At 41.3% G+C, this 24459-nt stretch overlaps 1 protein-coding gene across 1 annotated transcript; it reads right to left on the reverse strand.

Annotated features, from left to right (window-relative positions):
- Positions 1-5833: 5833 nt before the first annotated feature.
- On the reverse strand, positions 5834-21506 carry dlc (deltaC). Its single transcript, XM_079165904.1, has 10 exons — positions 21215-21506; positions 20566-20808; positions 20192-20252; positions 19440-19697; positions 17985-18176; positions 15988-16157; positions 15527-15743; positions 8728-9466; positions 8412-8502; positions 5834-7370 (listed from the first exon to the last, which is right to left on the reverse strand). Exons 1-10 carry the CDS (start codon positions 21263-21265, stop codon positions 7365-7367), a joined length of 2028 nt encoding a protein of 675 aa, XP_079022030.1. The 5' UTR covers positions 21266-21506; the 3' UTR covers positions 5834-7364.
- Between the last annotated feature and the right edge of the window lie 2953 nt (positions 21507-24459).

The raw sequence follows: 24459 nt of genomic DNA on the forward strand, positions 1-24459 counted from the left end.
AAAAGGCTGAACTTGAGACTTCAAAATCACAGTCCTCATGGTGACTTCATCCGCCTCTTATAGACAGTCTGTGGAAAAGAGGGAGAAAGCATTTCATTTGACCTGAACACCCAAAAGATCTGAGCCAACAACAGAGGAGTAAAGATAAAGAAGCCTGATATATCGTCCTCCTTTGTGCCATAGAGCTCCATTACATTCACATCAATGAGCTGCAGTTGGTGACATGGTCCTTTATTACCATCAGCACCTGGATAAGACCTAGATACTGCGCCACCGCTCAGCCGTGCTTCCAAATGTGTCCAATGGACACTGGCGGTATTGCAACCAGAAATCTGTCGGCAGCCCATAGACCACTATTGTAAAAGAGACTTCAGTAAAAGTTTGAAAGGCACCTCCAACTATGACATCATCACAAATTTAAGTTTATGGGCAGAGCAGGAACTCGTATACTTATACGGATATTCAGTGGACTCCAAATCCTGGAAGTAAACCCGGAAGATAGAAAACCTTTTTTGGCATATGTTCCAGGTTAGAAATTCTCATTGGACTGAAGGTGCCATCTTAAGGTCCAGTTTCCAGTTCTCGTTTTACATCCATGGTTTGGATCTACACATGAGATTTGACAAGAAAAATATAGAACATTGTAAACCAAATATTGTAATATCAAAATGTCAGTGCAGTTTTACAGAAACAAATTGAAGATTTCTGCCCACAAACAAAGTTCCAGCTGTTCTTATTTCAGACTGTAACAACACAGAAGTTACATACAAAGTGTTTAATGTATAGAAACACAAAAGCCTGGTAAATAGTTCTTAAGCAGGGAGATTCATTCCTGACTTGACACATTTTAAGACTAAAGAAGACTTTGGGATGCTGTCTCAGAGCTCAGGGAGTAGAGAGTAAATGGACCCTCCGTTTGGAATATTTATCACAGATACACATTTTAGAATTTTATTCAACTCATCCCTACTCCAATAGTCTTTTAGGATTCGGGGCTCTTTCTACCGGAGATCATTTCCTCTAGCTCATTTAGACACATTTCACTAATCAAATCCAACGCTATTCTTTTGACACATCCATCACGTTGCTAGTAGAATCCACATTTTTTTCTTACCAATACAACCTGTACTGTGTTTTAACCAGTGGTGGGGCGTCAGGGCCTGCAAAGCCTTCTCTGCTAGCCTAGACAGAATCACAAAGTTAGAGCTATTTAATCATTTCATTATTTTTCATAAATACACTACATGTATTCTAAATATTTTTTCCATTAGCTTATTATCTCATTGTATAGCTACTGTCTTCCTCAGTTGCGCTGCTTCCAGCACAGTACAGCTTGTTTTAAGTAGAGCTTTCAGCCTTCAGAATTACAAGTGAATCCATGTGCAGTTTCAGTGAATGGGGATGATATTGTTGATTGTCATAGTCTTCAACCAATCAGATCTTTAGTTTGACATGTTGGGCGTATTCTTTGACGTGCCAGACCCTTCTAGCTGGCCTACAAGTACGTCATCTTTAACGTACGGCTTGTTTAGTCAGTGGGCTAGCATGCTGTTGTGAAGTTAGCTAGCAGAACTTTGTAGTGGTAAGAGTTCAAGTTTAAAGATATGTAACATGTGACATTACATTTTTTGCGTTTTGCCATGTTTGGCGGTGACAATCCCAATATCTGCTGCCTCTGTGGAGCGGACATTTTCAGCTCTCAAGCGCATTAAAACATATTCAAGAAATACAACGAGGCTCGACTGTCATCACTGGCGTCCATGAATCGAGGAGGACTTCTTACTGGAACTGAACCGCACCGATGTTCTGTACAACCGTGTCACTAAACTCTTTATTAACAAAGAAAGGAGGATGGACTTTGTCTTTAAATAGTGAACAGCAGCTTTGGTGAAGTGAACTGTATGAAGGCAAATCACTGTCAAAATCCGAGAGCGCAAATGAGATCCATGTGCGCGCGTATTTTACTTTGATGAGCACTTATATATCACTCCGCGAGCAAAATTCACTCTTACGCGAGCAAAAGTCGCTCAAGACGCTTAAACCTGTTCGCTCGCGAAACTTTATTCTGCCCGCTCGCGAGTCTTTTTTCTCCTCGCTCGCGAGTCGTTTTTCTTTTTGACAGTAAGTGGGCGGACCCAGTCTCCCTTGTATCTCTACATCTAATTGGATACAATCCTCGTCTTTGGATAAACCAGATATCACTCTGACTCAGACGTCAGGGGGAGATTTTCAGATTGCGCTACAGGTCAGGGGCAAATAATGTACATTTTACTGCACGGGTACTTTTACTTTCTGCACTTAAAGTACATTTTGCTGATAATAACATACTTGACTAAGGTTTTGAAGGTATTTTACTCGTAGTGGATTATTGTTTCATCAGTATGGTATTAGTACGTTTACTGCAGTGAGGATCTGAATACTTTTTCATCCACTAACTACTTGTCAGTGATTTAACAGTTAATATACAAACAGTGGTCCCTAATCTTGGCTCTAGATCAGGGGTCCCCAAACTTTTTCCTGTGAGGGCCACATCATTGAACATATCGTTTGACCTAGGGCCCGATTATGGGGGGGGGGTGCTACGTGCGTGCTACTCGCAGGTGAGCGACTGTTGCATCGTGCGCGCGGATCGGGGCGGAACACCGCCGTGCGCGATACAGAGAGCAGGGGAATTGAAAACGCGCGACCATGTAGTGACAGACATGACATGCCGGCGTGTAAATAAATTAAGCACAAGTACTCGTCCTTCAAGCTCCCGTCTCTCGGCTCTTCTACTTCTACAGGGTGCGTGCATGACAGCTCTCCTCTCGTTCGCCCCCTGGTGGTTGGCTGATTCAGGAAGCGTTTGATTTGATATGTAGCAGAGCACGTATTTTAAACGTTAATATCGCAGACGATCATGCTCATTTAATGCTCAAAATCGTGATCGCGATTAAAATTCGATTAATTGTGCAGACTGAAAAAAAATCATAATGCGTCTCTGGTATTGTTCAGGGGGCCGGACCAAATGTGGAGGCGGGCCGCATCCGGCCCACGGGCCGTAGTTTGGGGACCACTGCTCCAGATCTTTGAGCAGGTCCAAATTGTTGCTCATATTATATACAACTACATTATATCTCTTCTGTAAACACAACAGTATGATTAAATATGATCGCATCATGTTTTAATCAATTAAGATCAAAGAGTGTCTTTGAGCTGTTTGTCACAGTTTGACTATCAAACACACATTGTAATAGAATGATGGAGTGAATTCAAAGCAAATGTAGAGGCAATGTAGTGGAGTAGTGTTTAGTGGCGGATTGATAACCACCTCTAACAGACCTGGCGTCTGTGTCAGTGATATCCGGTTTATCCAAAGACGAGCATTGTGACCAATTAGATGTAGCGATAGAATGGAGACTGGGTCCGCCCACTTACTGTCAAAAAGAAAAACTACTCGCGAGCGAGCAGAAAAAAGACTCGCGAGCGAGCAGAATAAAGTTTATCGAGCGAACAGGTTTAAGCTTCTCGAGCGACTTTTGCTCGCACGAGAGTCAATTTTGCTCGCTGAGTGATATAAAAGCGCTTGGATCTCATTTGCGCTCTCGGATTTTGACAGTGATTTGCCTTCATAGAACTGCTTTTGTGTTTTTACATCTGCAGTAACGTTACTACTGTGTTAATTTTTCTATGGTGTCGTTTTTATGATATGGTTAATATTGTTCCCTCTGATGTGAAAATTATTTGAATGGCTCGTGCTCTTGAGTGTGCGGTGGAATGTGTGTTTTAGTGCCACAGTTTTGCTGGAGTGTGCAGAGGCCTGTTGAATCGTGTTATTTGGGTTTTATGTTATTCTACCTGCTTTGTGGTCATATACATATATGTGACTGGTTCTTGTGAGTTTGTTCTTGTCATTGTGTTAATTACATTGATTTTGACTATATGCTATCCCGTTATTGATAAAGCATCCCGTCATGCTGCGTAATAGTGATAGACCTGCATCCTTTATAGTTTTGCGCGTATTCATGTATCTGAAATCTGCAGTTAGTGTATTTGTAGGTGTTGAGCTTCATGTAAAATGTTGCAGTGTTACGTGAATATGCGTTTTTTACACAAAACAAATAATAACCCGTAGTTGTAGCTGTGGCCTCATAATGAGGTTATTAGGAGGTGTTTCAACTGTAGTAGGACAGCACTGAAGGCCCAGTTATAAAACCCTGGTTTAACATGCATGTGATTGAGTAATTTACAGAGATTATTAGAAAGAAATGGTTTGCATGGTGGAGTCGCCTCATAATCAGCGTGGGTTCTGTCCGGTTTCTCCTTCTTCCTCCCACAGTCCAAAGACATGCAGCTTAGGTTAATTGATAACTCTAAATTGGACTTACGTATGTGTGAATGTGACCTTTAAAGGTTTTATGTCTATGTGTCAGACCTGCCACAGTCTGGCGACCTATCCAGGGTGAACCCTGCCTTTGGATAAGTGCTTACGGACAATGGATGGATGGATTAGAAAAAAATGCTTCATGTTTGGCAAATCATTCAGTGCTAAAAAAAATGTATTCAGGTGTGGTCTTTTAATGATTAGAAATGTCGCTTTAAACTCTCCCCTAGAATAGCTACTTTTTAAAGAAATACTTACAACTGAGTTTTGATCTGCAATCACACCAGACCATGCGAAAAACGCCAGTCCCATTTATTTGAATGTGGGTTGTGCATTTATGCTGCGGCATAACCTTTAATCCAGAGTTCACTAACAAGGACCACGCACATAACTGTATGAGTTTCGAGAGGTTTATTGCATAATGGAATGATTGTTGGATGAGGAAGCGGAAGAGGTAGAGGGTTGAAGGGATGTAGGGTAGGGGTAGGGGTAGAGGGATGAAGGGATGTAGGGTAGAGGGATGAAGGGATGTAGGGTAGGGATCAAGGTAGAGGGATGAAAAGATGTAGGTTAGGGATAGAGGTAGAGGGATGAAGGGACGTGACGGGGGACCGTTAGTGTCGGGCGGCTGGTGGGAACGGAGACTGTTGGATGGGGGGCCGTCTCTTAGGAAGCTCTGGAGGTGCAGAGTCCCCAGTCGTTCCTGTAATCCTGAGAGAGAGAGAAAAAGGAAAACAAAAAACGGGGTCGGGGGGGAGGGATGAGAGAACGAATCCGAAGAGGAAGTGAACGGGTTAGTAGAGCTTAAATACTTGGCCGGGGGAAATGAGCCGTGTTCTGGGCGTGGTCCCGTTCCTGAACAAAGTTTATAAAACTACATAAGTAAAAAAACAGCCATGACATAACAAAAGTGTTAATAGTCCTGCAGTCACTTGGTCTTAATGGGCAATTAATAAGTATCACTCCCACACAACCGCATAAACCTGCACTTATCACCGCAATACCTGATTTGGTGTGAATGCAGCCTAGATGTTCCGATTGACACCACTCTTGTGTCTGTATGTTAAATATAAAGCTACAGCCAGCCACCGGTTAGCTTAGCTTAGCATAAAGACTTGAAACTGGGCAACTGCCAGCCCTTTCTCACTTTGTGCAAGACGTCCCCCTTTTTCTTTGCTCCACTAACTCCAAACTTTCTAAATGATTTGTGCTTAATTAAAATGTCTTTTGTTAATCCTGATTTCTGCCCAATGCTACCAGCTTGTTGTGGTGGTTCTTGTGATAGCACATCTTGTATTGTATTTACTGATAATAAGTAATGATGTGCCCCGATATACAAATGAAAGCCTTGTGGTGCTCATCCTCCCATTCATTACTTTATTACACCACATATGTGGTGTGTAAAAAAGATCATTGGTGCTATGATATCTGAAAGAGACTAAACACAAGAAATAAAGTGAACACAATATGTTATTTTTCAAATTTATTTATGAAAAAATATACTTCTTCATTCTGACTGAGACAACAGGCACATTAACATAGACATATATATACAATTATCTTTCATAAATACAAAATTATTTACAAAAGGCAAAATTAAATAGAAAAACTATCTTCTGGAGGATATGTACACATTGCATTGTTTTCTTAAATTAACGAAGATAGTACAAAGACACGACTACACATATTTTTGGTATCATAAGGAGTGAAAAAAGAACAAATTAAAAAACAACTCTCTTTGGAGCCCTTTACTGTTGTAAAAGTTTCTCTTTTTTTGCAAATATAAATACAAAAACCCTGATCTGTGACTGACAGGTTGAGTCTTGGGAATGTTGCAGAAAAACAGCTTTACTGTCTTCCTGTTTACTTGTAGTGACAGCAGTGGTTAATGAAGGCCGCATGAGGGAGAAAAGACAGCAACTTTCCTTTTCTTTTTGATTCGTAGGAAAATAAACTTTGAAAATGTACTATAACGGGAAAAACACAAGTATGTATCACAGGAAGACAACGGTCAAATTGTTTTGATTTGTAAGATGAATCCAGCTTGGCTGGACCTTCATCCAGCCTGAGACGTGTTTAACTTTTACTTTCCATCTAATCTCAAAGGTAGATTATCACTTTCATGATTATCATGAGGTGAACATGTAGGAAACATCTGGTTGCTGATAGAGGTACAAAGTATCCTCGAATGAGCCGAAACATAATTTAGACTGAGATTAGAATCAGGGATACGAATAGTACATATGATGGGTTCAGAAATACATCACCAGTCGAAAGGACTCCAGTGGATTTGAATGAGGTTTTCTGGGCTCATAAAGATACAATTTGAACACAAGATACAAATAAAACCCCACTGCATCCTGGGTCCTGTTGCAGTTTTCCATAAGAAGAGGCACTTCAGAGTTTGTTTCTTTTTTACAGGCCACCATGTGATTCTTCAACAAAAAATTAAATATAAAGGACGGAGCGAAAAATTGTCCAGTTCAGCTTTCAAAAGGAAAATGTTCAGGTTGTTTGACGCAAAATAAACAATCTGTCTCCCGTTCCCGTCAGCAGGTACTCTGACGATTTGATTGACACATCATACTGTGAGATTATACGGGAAACGCAGAGCTAAGGCACCGGTTTTTCCAATTGGTGGACAGTTCCAATTATTTTAGTCCTCTCAACCACATTTGATCTAAAGAAGAGTCAGATATACGGACAGAAATATTATATTAAGATTTAAAGTATAAAAAAAGATAAATAGTGCAAATGACGCCAGATATTCGCTCTTCCTCTCCTTTGTTGTTCTTTCTTTCTTAACAGATTAATTGTCATCGATACATTGTCAATATTGAAGCAGAAAATAATGAAAAAAATAAGTCCTTTCTTTTAGTTTCTTTCTGTTGAGCAGCAGAAATAAATATTAAATAAAATAAAGTGTGTCGAATAGATCCTCTGGGTGAAAACCTTTCAAGCCTTCAGCGTAAAAGTTCCCCGGCGGTCTGAAAACTGGAGGTTATACCTGAGAATGAGACAGATTTACAGCAGTTAGTCAGCCTGTGGAGCATCGATGGCATGGCTTCTTCTGGGTCCCAATAAACAAATCATTTATAAAACAGGATGATGCATTATTATTTAGAATAAGACTGACTTCCTACAAACAGTTGAAAATATGAGCTTTTCCCCAATATGCAGCAGATAAAATGTCACTCCTCACCACATAGGACTTTAAATGAAGCTACTGAATCACTTGATCACAGAAACAAATGAACCGATTTTGTTTCACATCACAACATTCTTACTTATTTTCTACAAGTCATGTCATGTTGTTTTGTAGCCTTTTTTAACAAACAGATCCGTTTTTTAAACAATATTGTTTATTTCTTCTTAAATACTGATTCTTTTTTATTTGCATCAATTACTTGAAACGAAGTCTGGTGTGTTATTCCAACTAGATGTGTAAATATCTAGAGGTTAACTCAGCAACATGTTTCAGTATCTAAAGTCATAAAACTCTCAGTCTGACAATATTAGCAATATTATCAGACCACTGTAAACTTGGCTTGATATTTAACAGTGTTAGCTACGCAACAAACAACATACTGATTTATTACAGTACGGCTGTCTGCAGTGCACAATAACACAACTATTTCTGGTATTGTCTGATTTGACCATCATCTACATTTGTGTAGATTTAAATATTCAATTTAAAATCAAACTTTTGATAAGAGACCTAGTGTGCTGCTTGTTAAAACAACAAGTGATTTATTTCTGTTTATTTTTTAAGAATCTTATTCTTATGGTGAATATTCACTGTAGTTTTTGAATCAGTTTTGTTTGTAGAAAATCTGGAGGGAACAACGTGTTAGTGTCATACTTTCTAACAAACATTCAAAGTGTGCCAAACCAGAGGTGTGATTAGCCTCTTAAGGACCAAATATGAAACACATACATGCACTCTGCATATTTGTGTTGAGTACCGATGTTGAATACACTTATTGTAAGTCGCTTTGGATAAAAGCGTCTGCTAAATGACTGTAATGTAATGTAAATGTGTCCTCACCTCAGTGGCAAACACACACTGCTCCATCTGCTCTGGGATGATGAACACTGGGTGATACAGGCTGTCTTTGATGGACGAGTCACACTTCTTACTGTTAAGAGAGTAAGAGAGAGAGCAGGTTGGTACAGCGGCAATAACCAAAGATGTAAACAGAAATACTTTGTGGAGTACGAACACTGGAGTGATCAGATAACAGGCAAACGTGCTGCGACTTGTCTTCACAGAACAGACGAGATTTCAGAGAAGGAAATATTAAAAAGGACGACAACATGAACAGACACAATGAGAGCCATGAAAACCATCATCAGGTTCTTACAGGTCAAACTTGTTCCTGGCCAGGCGCTGCTCGTCGTTCGCCAGGTTACAGTCAGCCATTTTGTTTTTAAAGATGGTCATGTTGTCGCCACCGTTCTCCACCAGTGCTGCATCCTTATTGGACACTTTAAGTTGCCCCCCCGGGATGAGGAAGGCCTCCTTCTCTCTCAGGCTACACAGTGGCACTCCTGGCAAGCTCCCGTTGTAGGCTCCCCCCCCACCGATCACCGCGTTGCGGTTGTTCACCGTCTCCAGGTCGTTCTTCACCGACGTGGTAATGCCCGTTAGCTCCCTGCCCCAGCGGAGCTGACGCAGAATGTGGATGGCGGCGAAAACCAGCAGGGTCAGCGTCACCAGGCCGAGGGCAACGGCGGCAATCAGAGCAGAAGGGGCGTCGACCTTCCCTGGCGGTCTTGTGGTTGGCCTGCCGACGGAGTACTCACAACGTGCACCCATGAAGCCCGGTGGACACTGGCACACGGGGCCGGTAAAGTGGGTGTAACACGCGCCGCCATTGTCGCAGGGGAACTGGTCGCAGGGGCTGGTGCGCACGGAGCAGTCCTTGCTGTTGAAGCCGAGTGTGCACGTGCAGGTGAAGTCGTTGACGCCGTCAACGCAAGTGCCTGCGTTGCGACAGGGGTTGCCGGCGCAGTCATCGATGTTGGTCTCACAACGAGAGCCGGTGAAGCCGGCGCGACAGCGACACATGATGCGCTTACCGAGGTCCAAACACTGAGCGCCTGCGGAGAGAAAGGCACAGGAAGGGTTTTTAGTGAAAACACACCTGGAAGACAGACTGTGATGGAAAGGGACAGATGTGATCACATCAGTGGTGGGCCGTCAGGGCCTGCAAGGCCTTCTCTGCTGGCCTAAACAGAATCACAAAGTTAGAGCTATTTTATAATTTCAGAATTTGTAATGCTCATCAATGTGGACAACATTACTGACACAGAGATGTTTAAGGGTGAATCATGTGCATATCTGCTAAATTAAATCTGATGTTTACTGGTAATAAAGTACCTGCAAGTAAACTCAAAAAAAGAGGACCAAGAATGGAGCCTTGGGGGATACCAGAGTGTCTCTGCCAGCCTGAACAGACTCATTACAGACTTAATTTATAGTGGAATCAAGTGCATCAAAAACTGTGTTTCTGTTTGAAAAATACCAAAGCCATTACATTTGTAATGCCCAACGAAGGTAAGAGTTAAGATAAGTAATGTTGGATTAAACAAAAAGTAATTTTTCTTTGGGTTTTACAAGAGGTTGTTGATTGCAAACACATTGACTAATTCACAATCTTCAAAGCATTTTAATCCTCTATGCATTACAAGGACAAGAAGAAGAGGAGTTCATAACAAAGGACTCCATCTGGAGAGAGCTGAGACAGGAGAGCAGGAAGAAACCACGCGTATTACAACATTTCCTCCCAGCTCATCAGGAGAGAAATGTGTGAGTGATTAGAAACATCCTGAGGAGATGTTTCCACCGTATGTAGGGTTTACTGTAAAATATTTGTCAATTAGGACTAGGATTTACTGACTCTTTCTTCATTGTTGCGATTATTTTTTTAAATCTTGCAAACCAACACCATCTGTTTAGCATGTACTGAAGGAGAAAAGGAAAGTAAAGGACCCGAGGACACTGAACACGACTGAACTTCTGGAGACGTTTAAATGGGACCTGTAGGGTCGATTTAGGGCCAAACACTGAAGCTCAAACTACAGGCTGAACACTGTTAGACTCAGCTCCATATTTGGTTGCTCTGTGCAGTCGATGCACTCAGCAGTTATGAGGGTCTTTTTTCTCTCGCTGTTGGGCTCACTGAGAGCCAGGAATGATTGCAGATCACAGATAAGCAGGCGGCGGTTTCTACACGCTAATGAGGACCTGAGGGACAACTGAATGCTGAACTGGGACCTTCAGAGATTACACCTCTATGTTAATTGTAACATTCAGTGATAACGTTTTTTTTTGTGATGCCAGTTCTGTCCGTGGAGCCATCTGATCCTGATTATCTGTTTGACCCAACTGGATGATGAGAACAGTTGGCTGAACAAAGTCTGACAATTCATCTGCATCCTTTTACTTTACTAAAACTCCATGTAAGTGTTTTGTTTTTTTGAAATCCTGTGAGTAACTAATATAAAATAAAATCTACTAATAATATCTGTCCTTCCTGATGAAGACACAGCACAAAGTTGTAAAAACATCCTCATTCTTTAAGTTTTAACTTCAGCGTTTCTGCTCTTTTTAAAATCCTGTTTACTACAACTCCTTCAGTTAACTGTTGGACATTTTCCAAACCATATTCTCTTTCACAATGCTGTGAAAATCAACCTGCAGAGACTCGCAGCTTGTTGCTGATAGCTGATCCATCACAATAAATGTTATGCTGGATTTTTGTTGTTGTTGTCAAAACAAAATCCTTTCGATTTATCTGAATTTCGATCTGCACGGTGCTTTTCATGAGCTGGTGAGAAAATCCAAAGTCCTAGACGACTAAGAGCATTCATCAGGTTTGTTACCAGAAAACTAAAGCTACTACAACAATGCAGCACGGATGATTTGAGAAGGATAACACCGGACTGAGAGTTTGCATATTTTAAACCGATAAAATCGGTACAGTGTTGACTATGATGGATCATCACTCTGCAGCAAGTTTCAAGCCCCTGCAAGGTGATGAAACAAACAAAGTGAAAGTAATGGTTGCCTGGAAGAAAGAAATCAATCTTAAAGCGGAATGTATGTTTTGGAAAATGTTCAGGGTAAAGAGAAGCTAATTGTAGTTAATGAGGTAAACATGCATACACAGGGTACACATACAGTTGGCATGCCACAGTGAGGTGCAACGGGCTAGGTGATCTTGTAAAACTGTTTTGGCACACAAGAGGAGCAGGCATTTCAAGATTTCAAGTCAGCCCGGCGCTGACTGCTGTATCAGGCTGAAAAACGCTGCCAGCGCTGGATTCCTGCCAGAGACGAGTGCAACCAGGTAGAGATAGACAGACTCGAGAGGTCTGAGAGTCTCCAGGGCTACTGCTAAAAACAAGCTTGTTTACGACGGCAACAATGAGGACGAACATGTTCGGGTTGTCAGACAGAAGAAGATAAGACAGAGACAAGAGGCTCCTACGTGACAATGGAGGAGTTTATCTGCCCTCTGACACACACACAGAAATATCTGATGTGAGGCTTTAAACCAAAACATCATGAGTCCATCTCTGCATATAATCACTTATGTAAATTTGAAACAATTATCAATGCAAGTGAATCAGGACGGAATTAGAGCTGACCATTTGAGTTACAACTTTAAGCAGGAAATATAAAAATCTCTGCCCACAGGCTAATAATTTGAGTCATGTCCCTTTAATAAATGTCCATCATTCTTTGTCAGCTAAAACATAAACTCAGTTCAGTGACTTGTATCCCCTCTAGTGGTGCAACGGATGATAAAACTCGGTTCGGATCGGCTCACTGATCGGATCACAGGTCGGTTCAGCTCAAAAGACAAAATGGAGCAAATAAAACTTTTATATTTGCAGATACAGATCCCTTTGTTGCTTGATCGTAGCAGCTGGCCTACAAGGCTCCAGACCATCGGCCCAAAAATCATTTCAACTGCAAGTCAGTGTAAACCACCAAAAATCCTACTTCTTACTTTGTTATAGTAATTTATAGTGTTTTTTCTTCATAAAAACACACAATTTAAATGATAAAGAAATAAAAGATTGTATTTTCATGGTTTAAAACGAATCTTGTCATTAGTAGTTGTGATGATGTATTATAAGCTGCTTATAGCTAGTGTAAACAGCTCATAATTCATCTCTAATATCTTTTTATGTTGTGAAAACATCTCCTTCAAACAACTGGATTTATTCAAGTTTCTCACCAACACTACATTTTACGAGATGTGAACACATCATGATAACGTTATAATTTACCTTCGCCCAATACTCATTTTCACTGAACAGAGCCTGAATGCATCATAATGTAACTGAATGTAACCTTTGTTGGTTAGCTGTTAGCGGTGCTGCTAACTTTACTATATCTGTCAGTTCAAACACTGATTGTTTGTTTACAATGTAACATTATCAGAGATCAGAGACTAGAAAAACACACATGATGTCCTGATCACATATTTCACTGAATATTGGTGGATAAGGATGTCAGTAAAACTTTATTTCACACTGTGATGGTTAACGTTAAACTGTGTCATTAATCAGCGGTTCACATGCGTGGTGAACCGTGAGGGGGATCCGTACGGATCAAGGATTGACAATGATCTGTAACACCACTAATCTTCACCGTACCAATCTGGCAACACAGAAACATTGAAGAGTGCACCAGCAGAACATCCTCCTGAACAAAGTCATTAATAATAGCAATGCTTGTGTTTATGTTCAGGATGCTTGAGCCATCTTTGCTTTCTCAAAAAGTTCTTTACGAATAAATGCATTGCCGTTTGAAATTATTGTGTTTTCAGTTTTTGTACATTTTAGATGTGCAATAATGCTTGCAGATGGGTTACAAATATACTGCAAAGTTGCTATTGAGGACAAAAACAATCAAGGAAAACTAATAAAAGTTTATGTAGATAAATTATTAATGGCAGCCACACTGTTTTGGAGATAATATATCAGTGGAGTACAGAGTTTCCCACTGACACAAAGGTCATTGACTCCAACAAGTTATTGAACATGCATCTGCTCCAACTCACTCGCCCTTGTTATTATCAGTGGCCTTTAAATCAAGGCAATCACTATACTTTTATATTATTATGATCATTACTGTTATTAAATACTGCTACAACAGATGACGTGCCTGTTAGCTATGACAGCCTACAGCACAACATTTCTACAGAAAGTGCCCTTAACAAAAAAATAAAAACAGCACTGAATCTTAAAAGAAACTGCTTCAGTAAGCTATTTCGATAATTAATGATTAATTAGTTAGGAAGTCTAAGTTATTATAAAATAACAGAAGAAATAAAATAAAGTTCAAATATACGACCATTTCACAGACCAACTTTCTTAAAGAAGATGTGCTTTCATTCTATCTGTCTGTTACTATATTAGAGTTTATTTTTAGTATTTAGTTAGTATTAAGACTGCACTGCATCCTGAGCTTCTATACTGATGCAAACAATGTTCCACTGTCTTTTAGACGTTGCCAAAGAGTTTGTATGAAGAGTTTTTCCACTGAGACAGTCTTGAGTTTACCTCCAGCCTATGTTTACGGCCCCTGCAGTATCAACAATGGTGTTCCACAGGGCTCAACTCTTGGGCTACTTATCTTGTATAACGTCGCCAGTAAATATTTCTCTATGCAGACGACACATACCTGTAAATCTGTATTTCCCCTGATGATGCCAGCTCACTAAATCGTTTAGGTTCCTTTAGGATCAAATAAGGAACGTATTGCAAACCCAACAGTGTACAATCATCTCTGAGTTTGAGCCATGAGAGAAAGATATTCTGTAGTACACTAAGAACTTGTTGTAAGTCTTAACAAAGAAAACTGCACCCTCTATCTATTTTAGAAACAATAACAAAAGACCACAAATGCCTGTTTTAGTCCAACAAGTAATTCATGTTTTACTGTCATGTCAAGTAGTTTGTGAAGATTAAGATCCTAAAACACAAATTCTGTGGTTGTTCCCTTTGAATGTACCCCTTTGTGGAGGCATCATTTAATCATTATACCAGCTTGTTCTTATATAGTTTGACATCGGTATATAAATGAGTGATCCACCCTTCATGATATGTGTTTATGTGTTCAACCAAGATCATCACACAGATGCAACAAAAAAAAAAACGCAATAAAGGCAACACACTGAAGGGTTGTTGAAGCATCAGAGGGTTTAAAAAAAACAGGATGGTGCAAGGAAATCCAAGTATGTACACTCACACACATTGACCAACTGTAAAGAAAGTCCAACATGTCAGACTACACAGTAATCCACCGTCTCTTACTGTTGTTCCCTGATGGTGTACCCTGTGACTCCACTGTGATGCCGCTTATTGCTACACAAAAATCAACCCTTAAACACAATTCAAATATATAAGTAAAAACAGGACAAAATGATCTTGTAAACAACCATCCACCACAAGCTACAGGGCAAAACAGCCCAAACCTTTAGATCACAATCCGGAGCGGCTTCACTGGGACTGATTACAGGAAGTGGTTGAACGCTGAACTTCTAGAAAGTCCCCAACTATCAGAGTCGTACCAGCCGTCTCCATTGAGCTCCAGAACTTGTTTGGTAGTTTTTTTATTTTTACTCACAAATCAAAGGTTTTGCTGTTGCTTTGTGGCTTCTGTAAAAATGCAACTTAGCTGGCAAATACTGAAAAGGCTGTTCCAAATTTTTTTTTAATTATACACAATATGTGCCCCATGTTGTTAACCAGGTGCAGCATCAGCTTAGTTGTGTAAGCACAGGATCAGTCCCACAAACAGGTTCATTTTGGCCTCATTGACAAACAAATGAAATGCAGGAAAATATGTCACAGATTTCCTCCCAGACTAAAGGAAGACAGACTGGATTTGGGGGTTTGGTGCAGCTGGTTCATGATGCCATTTTTGTATTATGTTCTTGCAAAAGTGATCAAATCTGCGGCTCTGCAAACTTTGCAGTGTTTGTTGTCATCACAACCAGCATGAGCACGCCTGAGTTTATGAATTTAGTATTTTGCATTGACTAACAGTTGTGCATGTTTGTTTCTGCTATAGCTCATAGAGCTTCTTTGAGTGTTCACTTATCTTTTCACTTTCATAAACTCTGCAGGAAAGGTTCATACCGTTAGCGCAGGGGTTGCTGCTGCATCTATCATTCCTCTTCTCGCAGTTGGAGCCCGTATACCCGGGTGGGCAGCGGCAGCTGTACCCACCAGCCACGTTTTCGTAGCAGGTTCCTCCGTTAAAACACGGCCCGTCTGCGCATGTCATGGCGCTGATCTCGCAGTTCTTCCCATAGAAGCCCTGAGGGCACTCGCACGAATAATCATTCTCCAAATCCTGGTGGAAAGACGGGAGGAGAAAACAGGGTGAGGAGGTGAAGATTTCTCCGCTCTCTTGTATCGTGCTTTTATTTAGTTTCCTAATGTTTCTGTATTTGTTCGGTAGTTGTTAAACACTAAATGATTAAAACATTAAGAAAGATAATCTAGAAGTTTTGTAGGCTGATTGAACAAAACCTTGTTGAGTTCAGTGAAGATGAGTGTAAAACTACAGCGTCATCAGATCCGGTGAGTTGACTTACTTTGCAGCTGCCGCTGTTCTTGCAGGGGTTGCTGTCGCACTCGTTGGTCTCGATCTCGCAGTTGTTGCCAGTGAACCCGGGCCTGCAGGTGCACGTATAGCTGCCCTGGCCGGTGTTGGTGCACGAAGCATCGTTCTGGCACGGCTTGTGGTTGGTGCAGTAGTTCAGGTCTGGGGTTTAGACACAGGACGAGAGTAACAGAAAGCTTTGGTTAAAGAACCAACTGAAGCAGAGTCAGCTACAAGAGGAAAAAAAACACCTTTTTTTCTGTAAACATGAGCCACAAATGTCTGTACATGGTATTTAATTAAGATTTAAATTCCTTTTCTTGTAAGTTATCAAGACATTTATGAAGATAAAGGCTTACTATGTAGTCCAAATACTTTAGGGAGACTTCAAAACTTGACTTTGCCTGTTAGAGAGCCAAATAAGAAGATTCATTTGGGTGAAACTGCCAAATACATGCTGCTTTTAGCAGCTAGGTGACCACTACTAAAGCTTTTCACCGCTATACTTTGGAACCACATTCTGCAAGGTGGTCTCAAACCTCGGGAAAAAAACCCATCTAAATATCCAAAGTTCTTCTTGTGGACATATCTTGATGGTTTTTCAAGATTTGAAAAAGGATCTCAGTTTGCTGGTCCAGGTTCCCAGATGTCCAGCGCCGGATATCCGTACTGACTTAAACATCATCAGAACATCTGAACTCCTGACAGAATGTAAAAATCTGTGTAACCTTTTATCACACAGACTCAAACTAAGACGTGAACATAAACTTTTAAAACAATTAGCAGTTGTTTTTTGTGTATTCTGGTCCATCTCCAGATAGTTTATTTTTATTTTAAAGAATAGTTGAATCTGTGGAGGCTCTTGGCTATTTTTAGGAGGCATATGGTGCTGCAGAACATAACTGATGCCAATCACGACATATCTATTAAGAATTACAATATGGGTATGGCTAGAGATTTTTGGCATTTTAATTTAACGTTTGAGGTGAAAAAGATTCTAGCACTACGTTACACCATTACACCAGCGCTGGTGTTTTTTTGCTTGATGATCAGAGGAAGTGAAAAAGATCAGATCGGGTTGGTTTTGGGAAGCTTTTTTTCTTCTTTTTTGCTCAGAACGATAAACAGCTTTAAAGTAAAACCTGCAGACACAATATGGTTATAGAATCTATAAATGTGTGATGTATTTTATGTTTAAAACTAAGAACACAACTTTTTTATTCTGTCAACTATCTTAAACTGCACAGTGTTCTTCATCTGCACACACTGCTACGGCTTACTTTTACCCTGTTTATCTTTCAGTTACTTCATAATTTATGAACTAATATAATAAAGCTGTAGTGCACTGCTACAAATGAGTAAAACAACACAATTGCAATGTGGGAATAAAACCAAGTAATGCGATAGTTCACAGATTGAACAGAAGGGAAGAAAAACGATTGTGTGAAAATGTGAATTTGGAGTTGTTTTTTTTAAAAAGCTTTCCCACACACAGCTTTTACTTCTCAGTCCACAAGTTCATCAACATTAGCAGGCAACAATTACATAACTAACAACAAATATCTGTAAAAACATGATGAGAAATAATTTCCTAGAAATAAACAGAAAATGGACCAAGGAGAGGATATAAAATCAGATGGTTTGTTTTGGAAAATGTTTAAAAAAGATGTAAAACATATGAGCTAAAAACATGCAAAGAAAACAATAGGATCCTTTATTTTTGTCTTATAAGCCCTTTTAGTCATTAACATTTGAATGAATATTAATGAATGTTATCTGGAACTCAAAGCCCAATTATGACAAAAGACCAGAGAACCTCTGGAGTCTAATACATATTGATAGTTTGAAGGCTGGCTAGCTAAGAGGTGAACTGACTGATTTGTAGGTCAGTGGTTACGTGTGTGATTTAGCAGCGTAACTTGAATGCTAAAATGCTTCTTTTGTGTCCTAAAACTGACATGTGTCATATATGATAAACCAGCAACCCACCTTGGTCACAGTACAGGCCTCCCCATCCCTCCTGGCAGTTGCACTGCCACGGCTGCTGGCAGGTCCCGTGGAGGCAGCCGGGATGTCGGGCGCACTCGTCGCAGCGCTCGCCCTGCCAGCCCTGCCGGCACACACACTCCCCAGGAGACTCGCAGAAGCCGTGCTCCAAACTGCACCCCGCTGCACAGATGGCTGATGGGAGGAGGAGAGGGAACACAGGGAGGGAAGTCAAAGGAAGAGAGGGAAAGGGAGAAAGGGGGAGGAAACAAGAGAGAATATTACTATGAGTGCATGTGTTTCTTATGTTCTTCTTTCCAATCACAAAACAACCGCCCTCCCCTCTCAAAGCCTCACACACACACACACACACACACACACCCCTTCAAGTGCTTGTTAAGTACTGAACGAAGCAGCTGGCCCACACAACAAAAGCAACACATGCCGTCTCTTTTCACGCACGGCAGCGCACATTAAGCTCCAGCGCGTGTCCCTGTTAAAACGTGCAGACCGGGGGCTGAACGGGGCCCGACTGTTGAGCTAAAAACAAAAGGAGCAGACCCCAGAGCCAACACACACACACACACACACACACTCACACACAGGAAAAAAAACTGAATCTCTAAGATCTTTTTTTGTCGTCCACAGCCACCAGGAGAAGCAATGGCGTTGACAACTGCTTGACTTAACAATTTCAAGGCCATTGGACAAAAACATTAAGCGCCAAGGGTCCCACACACACACACACACACACACACACACACACACACCACCACCACCTCCCTCCCTCCCTCCCAATCTGAAGAAAGGTTAGGATAAAAAAGGAGGAGGAGAGTAGGAAGAGGGGTCACAATGCTGTTAAAAAAAGAAACACGTTACAGACACTTTTGGTGCTCTATTGAAGCAACGCTGAACTCAACCTGTAACTCATGTGGTTGGCTGGTACAACTTTTCATTCTTATACTAATTTAAAATAAGCTTCATTGCTGAAACCCTTCTCAAAACATTCTGTACAAACTTCACAACTTCCTACTAAGTAACATTGCAATTAGAAATAAAAGTCTTAAACTCATTGCTGAGCTCCACAGACAATATGTCCCTACAGGAAGATTATAGGACTGTTTACAAATATCCAAGAGTTATTGTAGCACATAAAACACCTTTCAGTATCATACAGTCACTATGAGTTCACTATTAGGTGATGAAGACACACATTTAACCCGTAATGTAGTTTTACAACAAAACGGTGATGCCTTAAAGGACCATTCGGGTGTTTCTGAGGCAGGTTTTATCCCATTTAGTTGGAGTGTATTCCTTTTATCTCATGTGTTTTAAGTGCATGAGGTTTCAGCTGTTGAAAAACGCTGAATTCCCAATCAAGTCAAAGTTTGCGTGGCTGTGATTGAGACCTTGTAGTTGGGTTACATTGAGCAGTGAGAGGTCAGTATGAACACCTACGTTCAGAGCAGTACTCTCCCCTCCAGCCCTCCAAGCAGCGGCGGTCCCCGTTGTCGTCGCAGGTGTAGTGGCCGAAGGTGTCATTGCGGGGCCGGCAGTAGGAGGAGCAGGCCTCACCGTGGTAGTGCTCGTTGCACACCACGTGGTACGAGTAGCGGAGCTCGCTCTGGTTGCCAAAGTGCACGTCCTGGGACCACTCCTCATCGACGGTCAGCCTGCGACGGGTAGCCAGCCGGCTGATGAGGTTGTTCTGGTTTTCTGGATGAGCGAGGGAAGAGATGGAGAGAACTTTATGGTGCGTGTCGGATAACTGAGGACATTCCAAAATAAATAATAACCTGAAAATAAGTTAAGACAGTTCAAATAATACATAATTTCTCTCATATTCTATAATCTTCCTGTGGGGAGTAAATGTTTGTCTGTAATGAGTTTACCATGTGGTAGGCTACTCCAACGGTGATCTTAAGTAAGTTTTATATTGACTTTACAGCAGTGTGTTAAAAATCTGTTATGGCAAGTTTACAATATTTACAGATGTTTAACCTCTACTGTGTTAGAAGATATATAATGTATATAATATATATATATATATATATATATAAATATAATAAGAGTATTTACTCCTCAAACATGGACTCCTGCATTAGTTGTTGTTTATTCATCAAACCTCAACACTCTCCTCTCTATTGGCTGCACTGTGAGTGTTTTCAGGGGGAAACAACGCCGCCCTGTGGTGAAGCAGCAGCAGTTACCTGTAGACTCCAGACCCGAAGACTCCGCGTTCCACGCTTCGATGATCAGAGAGAAAGTCCCCTGAATGAGTTGGAGAGGATCGATTAATCGAGAGATCCGTCATGTAATCGACGATTGCAAATGTTTATTCCTGCAGCACATACAACTTGTTGCTTTCGTGGTTCAATGTCGTTCATCTAAATGTTTCATTTTGAAAGTGAAAGAAATACACAAGAAGCTGGAAACGTTGCTTATTCAGGCGACCGAAGGCTCTGAATGTAAAGAGTTAAATATTTAAATATAGATGTCGTGAAACACGTGGATTACTGGACGACTTAAAGTGTTAAAGTGATTCTGAATTTTGAAGACAAACCGTGTGATTTGTGTCACCTACCGGCCACTTGAAGTGGAACGGCACCCTGATGGGCGCGCTCCCGGAGATGGATTTGGAGTCCGCGCCGAAGATTTCCGTGAGCGCGGTGCCGTATGTGCACGGCGGCTCCGGGTTGATAACGTCCTGCGAGTGCTTGAGGCACACGCGGAAAAATATCTGGCAGTCCCGGGACTGGAAGCGACATACGCTGCGGGCGCTGGTGAAGGAGTTGATCTTCAGCTCGAAGACCCCGGAGGAGACGGTCTGATGAGGGGAAGAGGGGGGAAGAGAAGGGTCGGATACAGAGAGCGAAATAAATCACCACCATTATACAAAGAAAATAACAAAAGATAATGTAGCTACAAAACAAGTGAGCACAGACAGTCCGTTCATTGCTGCAAACGCTGAAAAACGTTCAACCATAAAGTTATTATTCCCGCATATATTTATTATGTTTGTAACTTCAGACTGTCTGTAGCCTACTGCATCATTCACCAGCTACACATCCACGAATATGTGATATTAAAACGTAAGTAAAATCAGGTCCAGGACTAATAAAGTAAAACTGTAAAAGCGGGCAGGTTTTTACCTGCCCGCGTCCCCACAGCGGCTCCTAAAAGCTAGAAAACACGAGCTGAATTCCAGCGGGTGTGCTGTCATTGCGACTCACCGTCTGCGCTGATACAAGCAGCAGGAGACACGACAGTAACGGCCGCGACATGGCGTGTAGGCACGGAGCGTCCGGGTCAGAAAGCTCCGGAGGTCCAAGGTGGAGGTTAGTAAAAAGCGTAAAATCCACACGGGTCCGAGGGAAACGGAGCGGAAGAAATAAAAAAGTCAAGACGCTCTGGGAAGAAATAAAAAAATATAAGGGTTAAAAGTCAGAGTGGCAGGCAAGTGTGCGTGTCAGCGGGCTGGATGGAGAGGAAAAAAAATAAAAGATATGGAGAAGAGATCCGCTTTGCTGCTGAACTCTGGACTGCCAGCTGCGGTTGCACCTCCTGCTTTATACCGAGGAGGAGGAGGAGGAGGAGGAGGGGTGAGAGGAGGAGGGGTCCGCACTGCAAAAAATATCCACCTGAAGAACAAGTCCTCGTGTGCTGCCGAGGTGAATGAACTCGGTTCATTCAAAGCGAAACTTCCCCTCTGTTCTCCCCCGTCAATCAATCAGCGGGTGGAGCTTCCGGTCCGACGGGCGGAGTGACGGCAGCCTGCGGGCACGAGTTAGCCTACTGCTGAGACTTCACCGCTCATCAAGTGAGCCGATTCCCATCAGCGCTGAGAGCGGTGGTTTAACTCTCCTGGCTTCGACCTGCGAAGACGTGAACTGCTAATTCATATATATGTGATATTTAGTTTGAAGTCTGTGATTGTGTGTAACGTAAAGTAAAGTCAGGAGTGAGTGGTGTTTCTTTCAGTGTGGAGTGCTAAGGAGTCTTGCATGGGGGGGGGGGGGGGGGGGGAATAGACAATTACAGCGGGGCAATAGAACAAACTGTCAGGCGGCAGCTGCAGCAGCCTGAGCGGCCAAACGCTCCTTTTACTGCCTCCCCCCGGTCAACCGGAGAGCGCTCACACGCGCGCTCTCTCTCTCACTCTCTCTCACTCTCTCTCTCTCTCTCTCTCTCTCTCTCTCTCTCTCTCACTCTCTCTCTCTCTCTCTCACTCTCTCTCACTCTCTCTCTCTCTCTCTCTCTCTCTCTCTCTCTCACTCACTCACTCTCTCTCTCTCTCTCTCTCTCCCACATACATGCACATATATTCTGCATGCATTTATCAAATCTATGTGATATATTTAAAATATTACAGCCAAAATTAAATAATTAACAATTTGAAAAGTCAGCAATTATAAATGATTAGGAATTAAATATAATAACACAGTGTAAACATGTTACTGTAGCTACACTGTTTATAAACAGCAGTGTAAAGCCTACATACGCGCGCACACACACACACACACACACACACACACACACACACAGACTCTGTTAAGGCCTAAACAGACGGACAGTTAACGCTCTTGAAGGAGAGAGAGGCAGATAGCATCTAGAGACGTCAGCTACATTTCTAAGTGTTTGTGTGTGTGTGTGTGTGAGTGTGTGTGTATTGTTGTTAGCTGCCCTGATGTCATTAACAAAAAGCTAATTTCTCTGTTTTGTGTGAACACATTAATGAAGTTATTGTGACTGAACTCTGAATTTTGATGTACTTCTACTTTACTTGAGTTTTTCTATATTAAGCTATTGATAACTATACTTAGTAGCTATACACTACACTGTATTTATGAAATGTGATACATTCTTGACAGCTAGCAAGTAAGTAAGTAAGTAAGTAAAATGTATTTATAAAGCGATTTTTACAGACATAAGTTACAAAGTGCTTAACAGGGCAGAATTACAACATAGGGCCAATAATTTACATACACACAGAAAATACAAAATGAAAACATGGTTTAAAAGCAGGTCTAGGACATTTACCCAAACGCCAGTCTAAAGAGGTGAGTTTTGAGCTGATTTCTGAATGTGTTCACAGAATCTGCAAAGCGTAGGCAGAGCATCACAGTCTTGGTGCTACTGCCTCAAAAGCTCGGTCACCACGGGTCTTAAGAAGAGTGCGTGGGACAGACCTATGATAGTAATAGTATGGTTATCACATGTTAATGTATCAATAATGGTAACATAATGGGCATAACATGTACTCTGACTTTTCATACTACATAATTACTGCACTACATTTTATAGAATTATTATTATTATTATTACTTTTAAGTGAGAGGTTTCACACTGATATACTTACAGTGGACTTATTAAACTGTGGGTACTGTGCAGTAAAAGTGATGGAGAAAGGTCAATAGTTTTCCTCATGTCCAAAATAACATTTCTAAAATATCCCGATAACTGCGGTGCAGCATTGAGTCTCAGGAACACTTGAACTGAACGTCTAACTTGACAACGTTCCCGTCATGGTCCTCTGCGAGAATCCCGCCAACTATGTTGACTCCGTCTGCAGGGTTCAATGAATCATTTAAATGATTCGAAGATGAAAGTTGGATTAAATAGACATCTCTAAATATACGATACTTAAATTATAATGCTAAGAGTCCCACTGTCAATGAACGTGTCCAACTCAAACTCACAATTACACTTCTGGAAAACCAACGTGATCTAATGGGAAGGCGTGTAAATAGTATGATACTCTTAATTAAGCACATTTTAAGTTAAGCTTTTTTACGTCTCGTCATTCCCAACACGTCACACGTGGACGCATGGCTACCGCTTTAAACACGTGTGTTACACTGTGAATTCAAACCAAACTACTTGCTTTTGTTGAGGAAAAGATCATGGTGTGGGTAAAAATGAGGAGTTTGATACATGAATTAGGTTCTGCACGTACGCTAAGTAGTCAAAGTAAATAGTCCACATGGACGTTTGGGGACATTAGGAGTGGTCGTCTGGGTGAAAGTCCTGTATTTGTTTCACCCGTCCAGCCATCACGACCTCCTCCCTACTTCGCTCTCTATACTACGTCACCTGACTTGGGGAGCACTTGGTTTGAGCGTCTAATGTTACAGTGTGAAAATTACGCTCTGAAAGCAACAAATGTTCATTCATACGGCATTTGGCGAGACCAGGCTGTCAAAACCAGGCTGGATCAGATGCTGATACTAGAGGCTGATGCAGATATCGGTATTTGGGAGTTTAAAAAGTATATATATTGTCCCATAGTCATCTTTTTAAAACATAAACAAACAATCCTGATATGATCTCATAGATACGGGAGCAACAACTTTGGTGTTTCTGCACATGGTTGTTACTTATCAGCTGACAACACTGATGCATATATATCTGCAATATCAGCTGATTTATCGGTATAGCTGCAGCGAGTAGATAGTCTTCGATATCACTGTCACTGGAT

Source organism: Pholis gunnellus (genome assembly GCF_910591455.1).
Source record: "Pholis gunnellus genome assembly, chromosome: 9".
Lineage (NCBI taxonomy): Eukaryota > Metazoa > Chordata > Actinopteri > Perciformes > Pholidae > Pholis > Pholis gunnellus.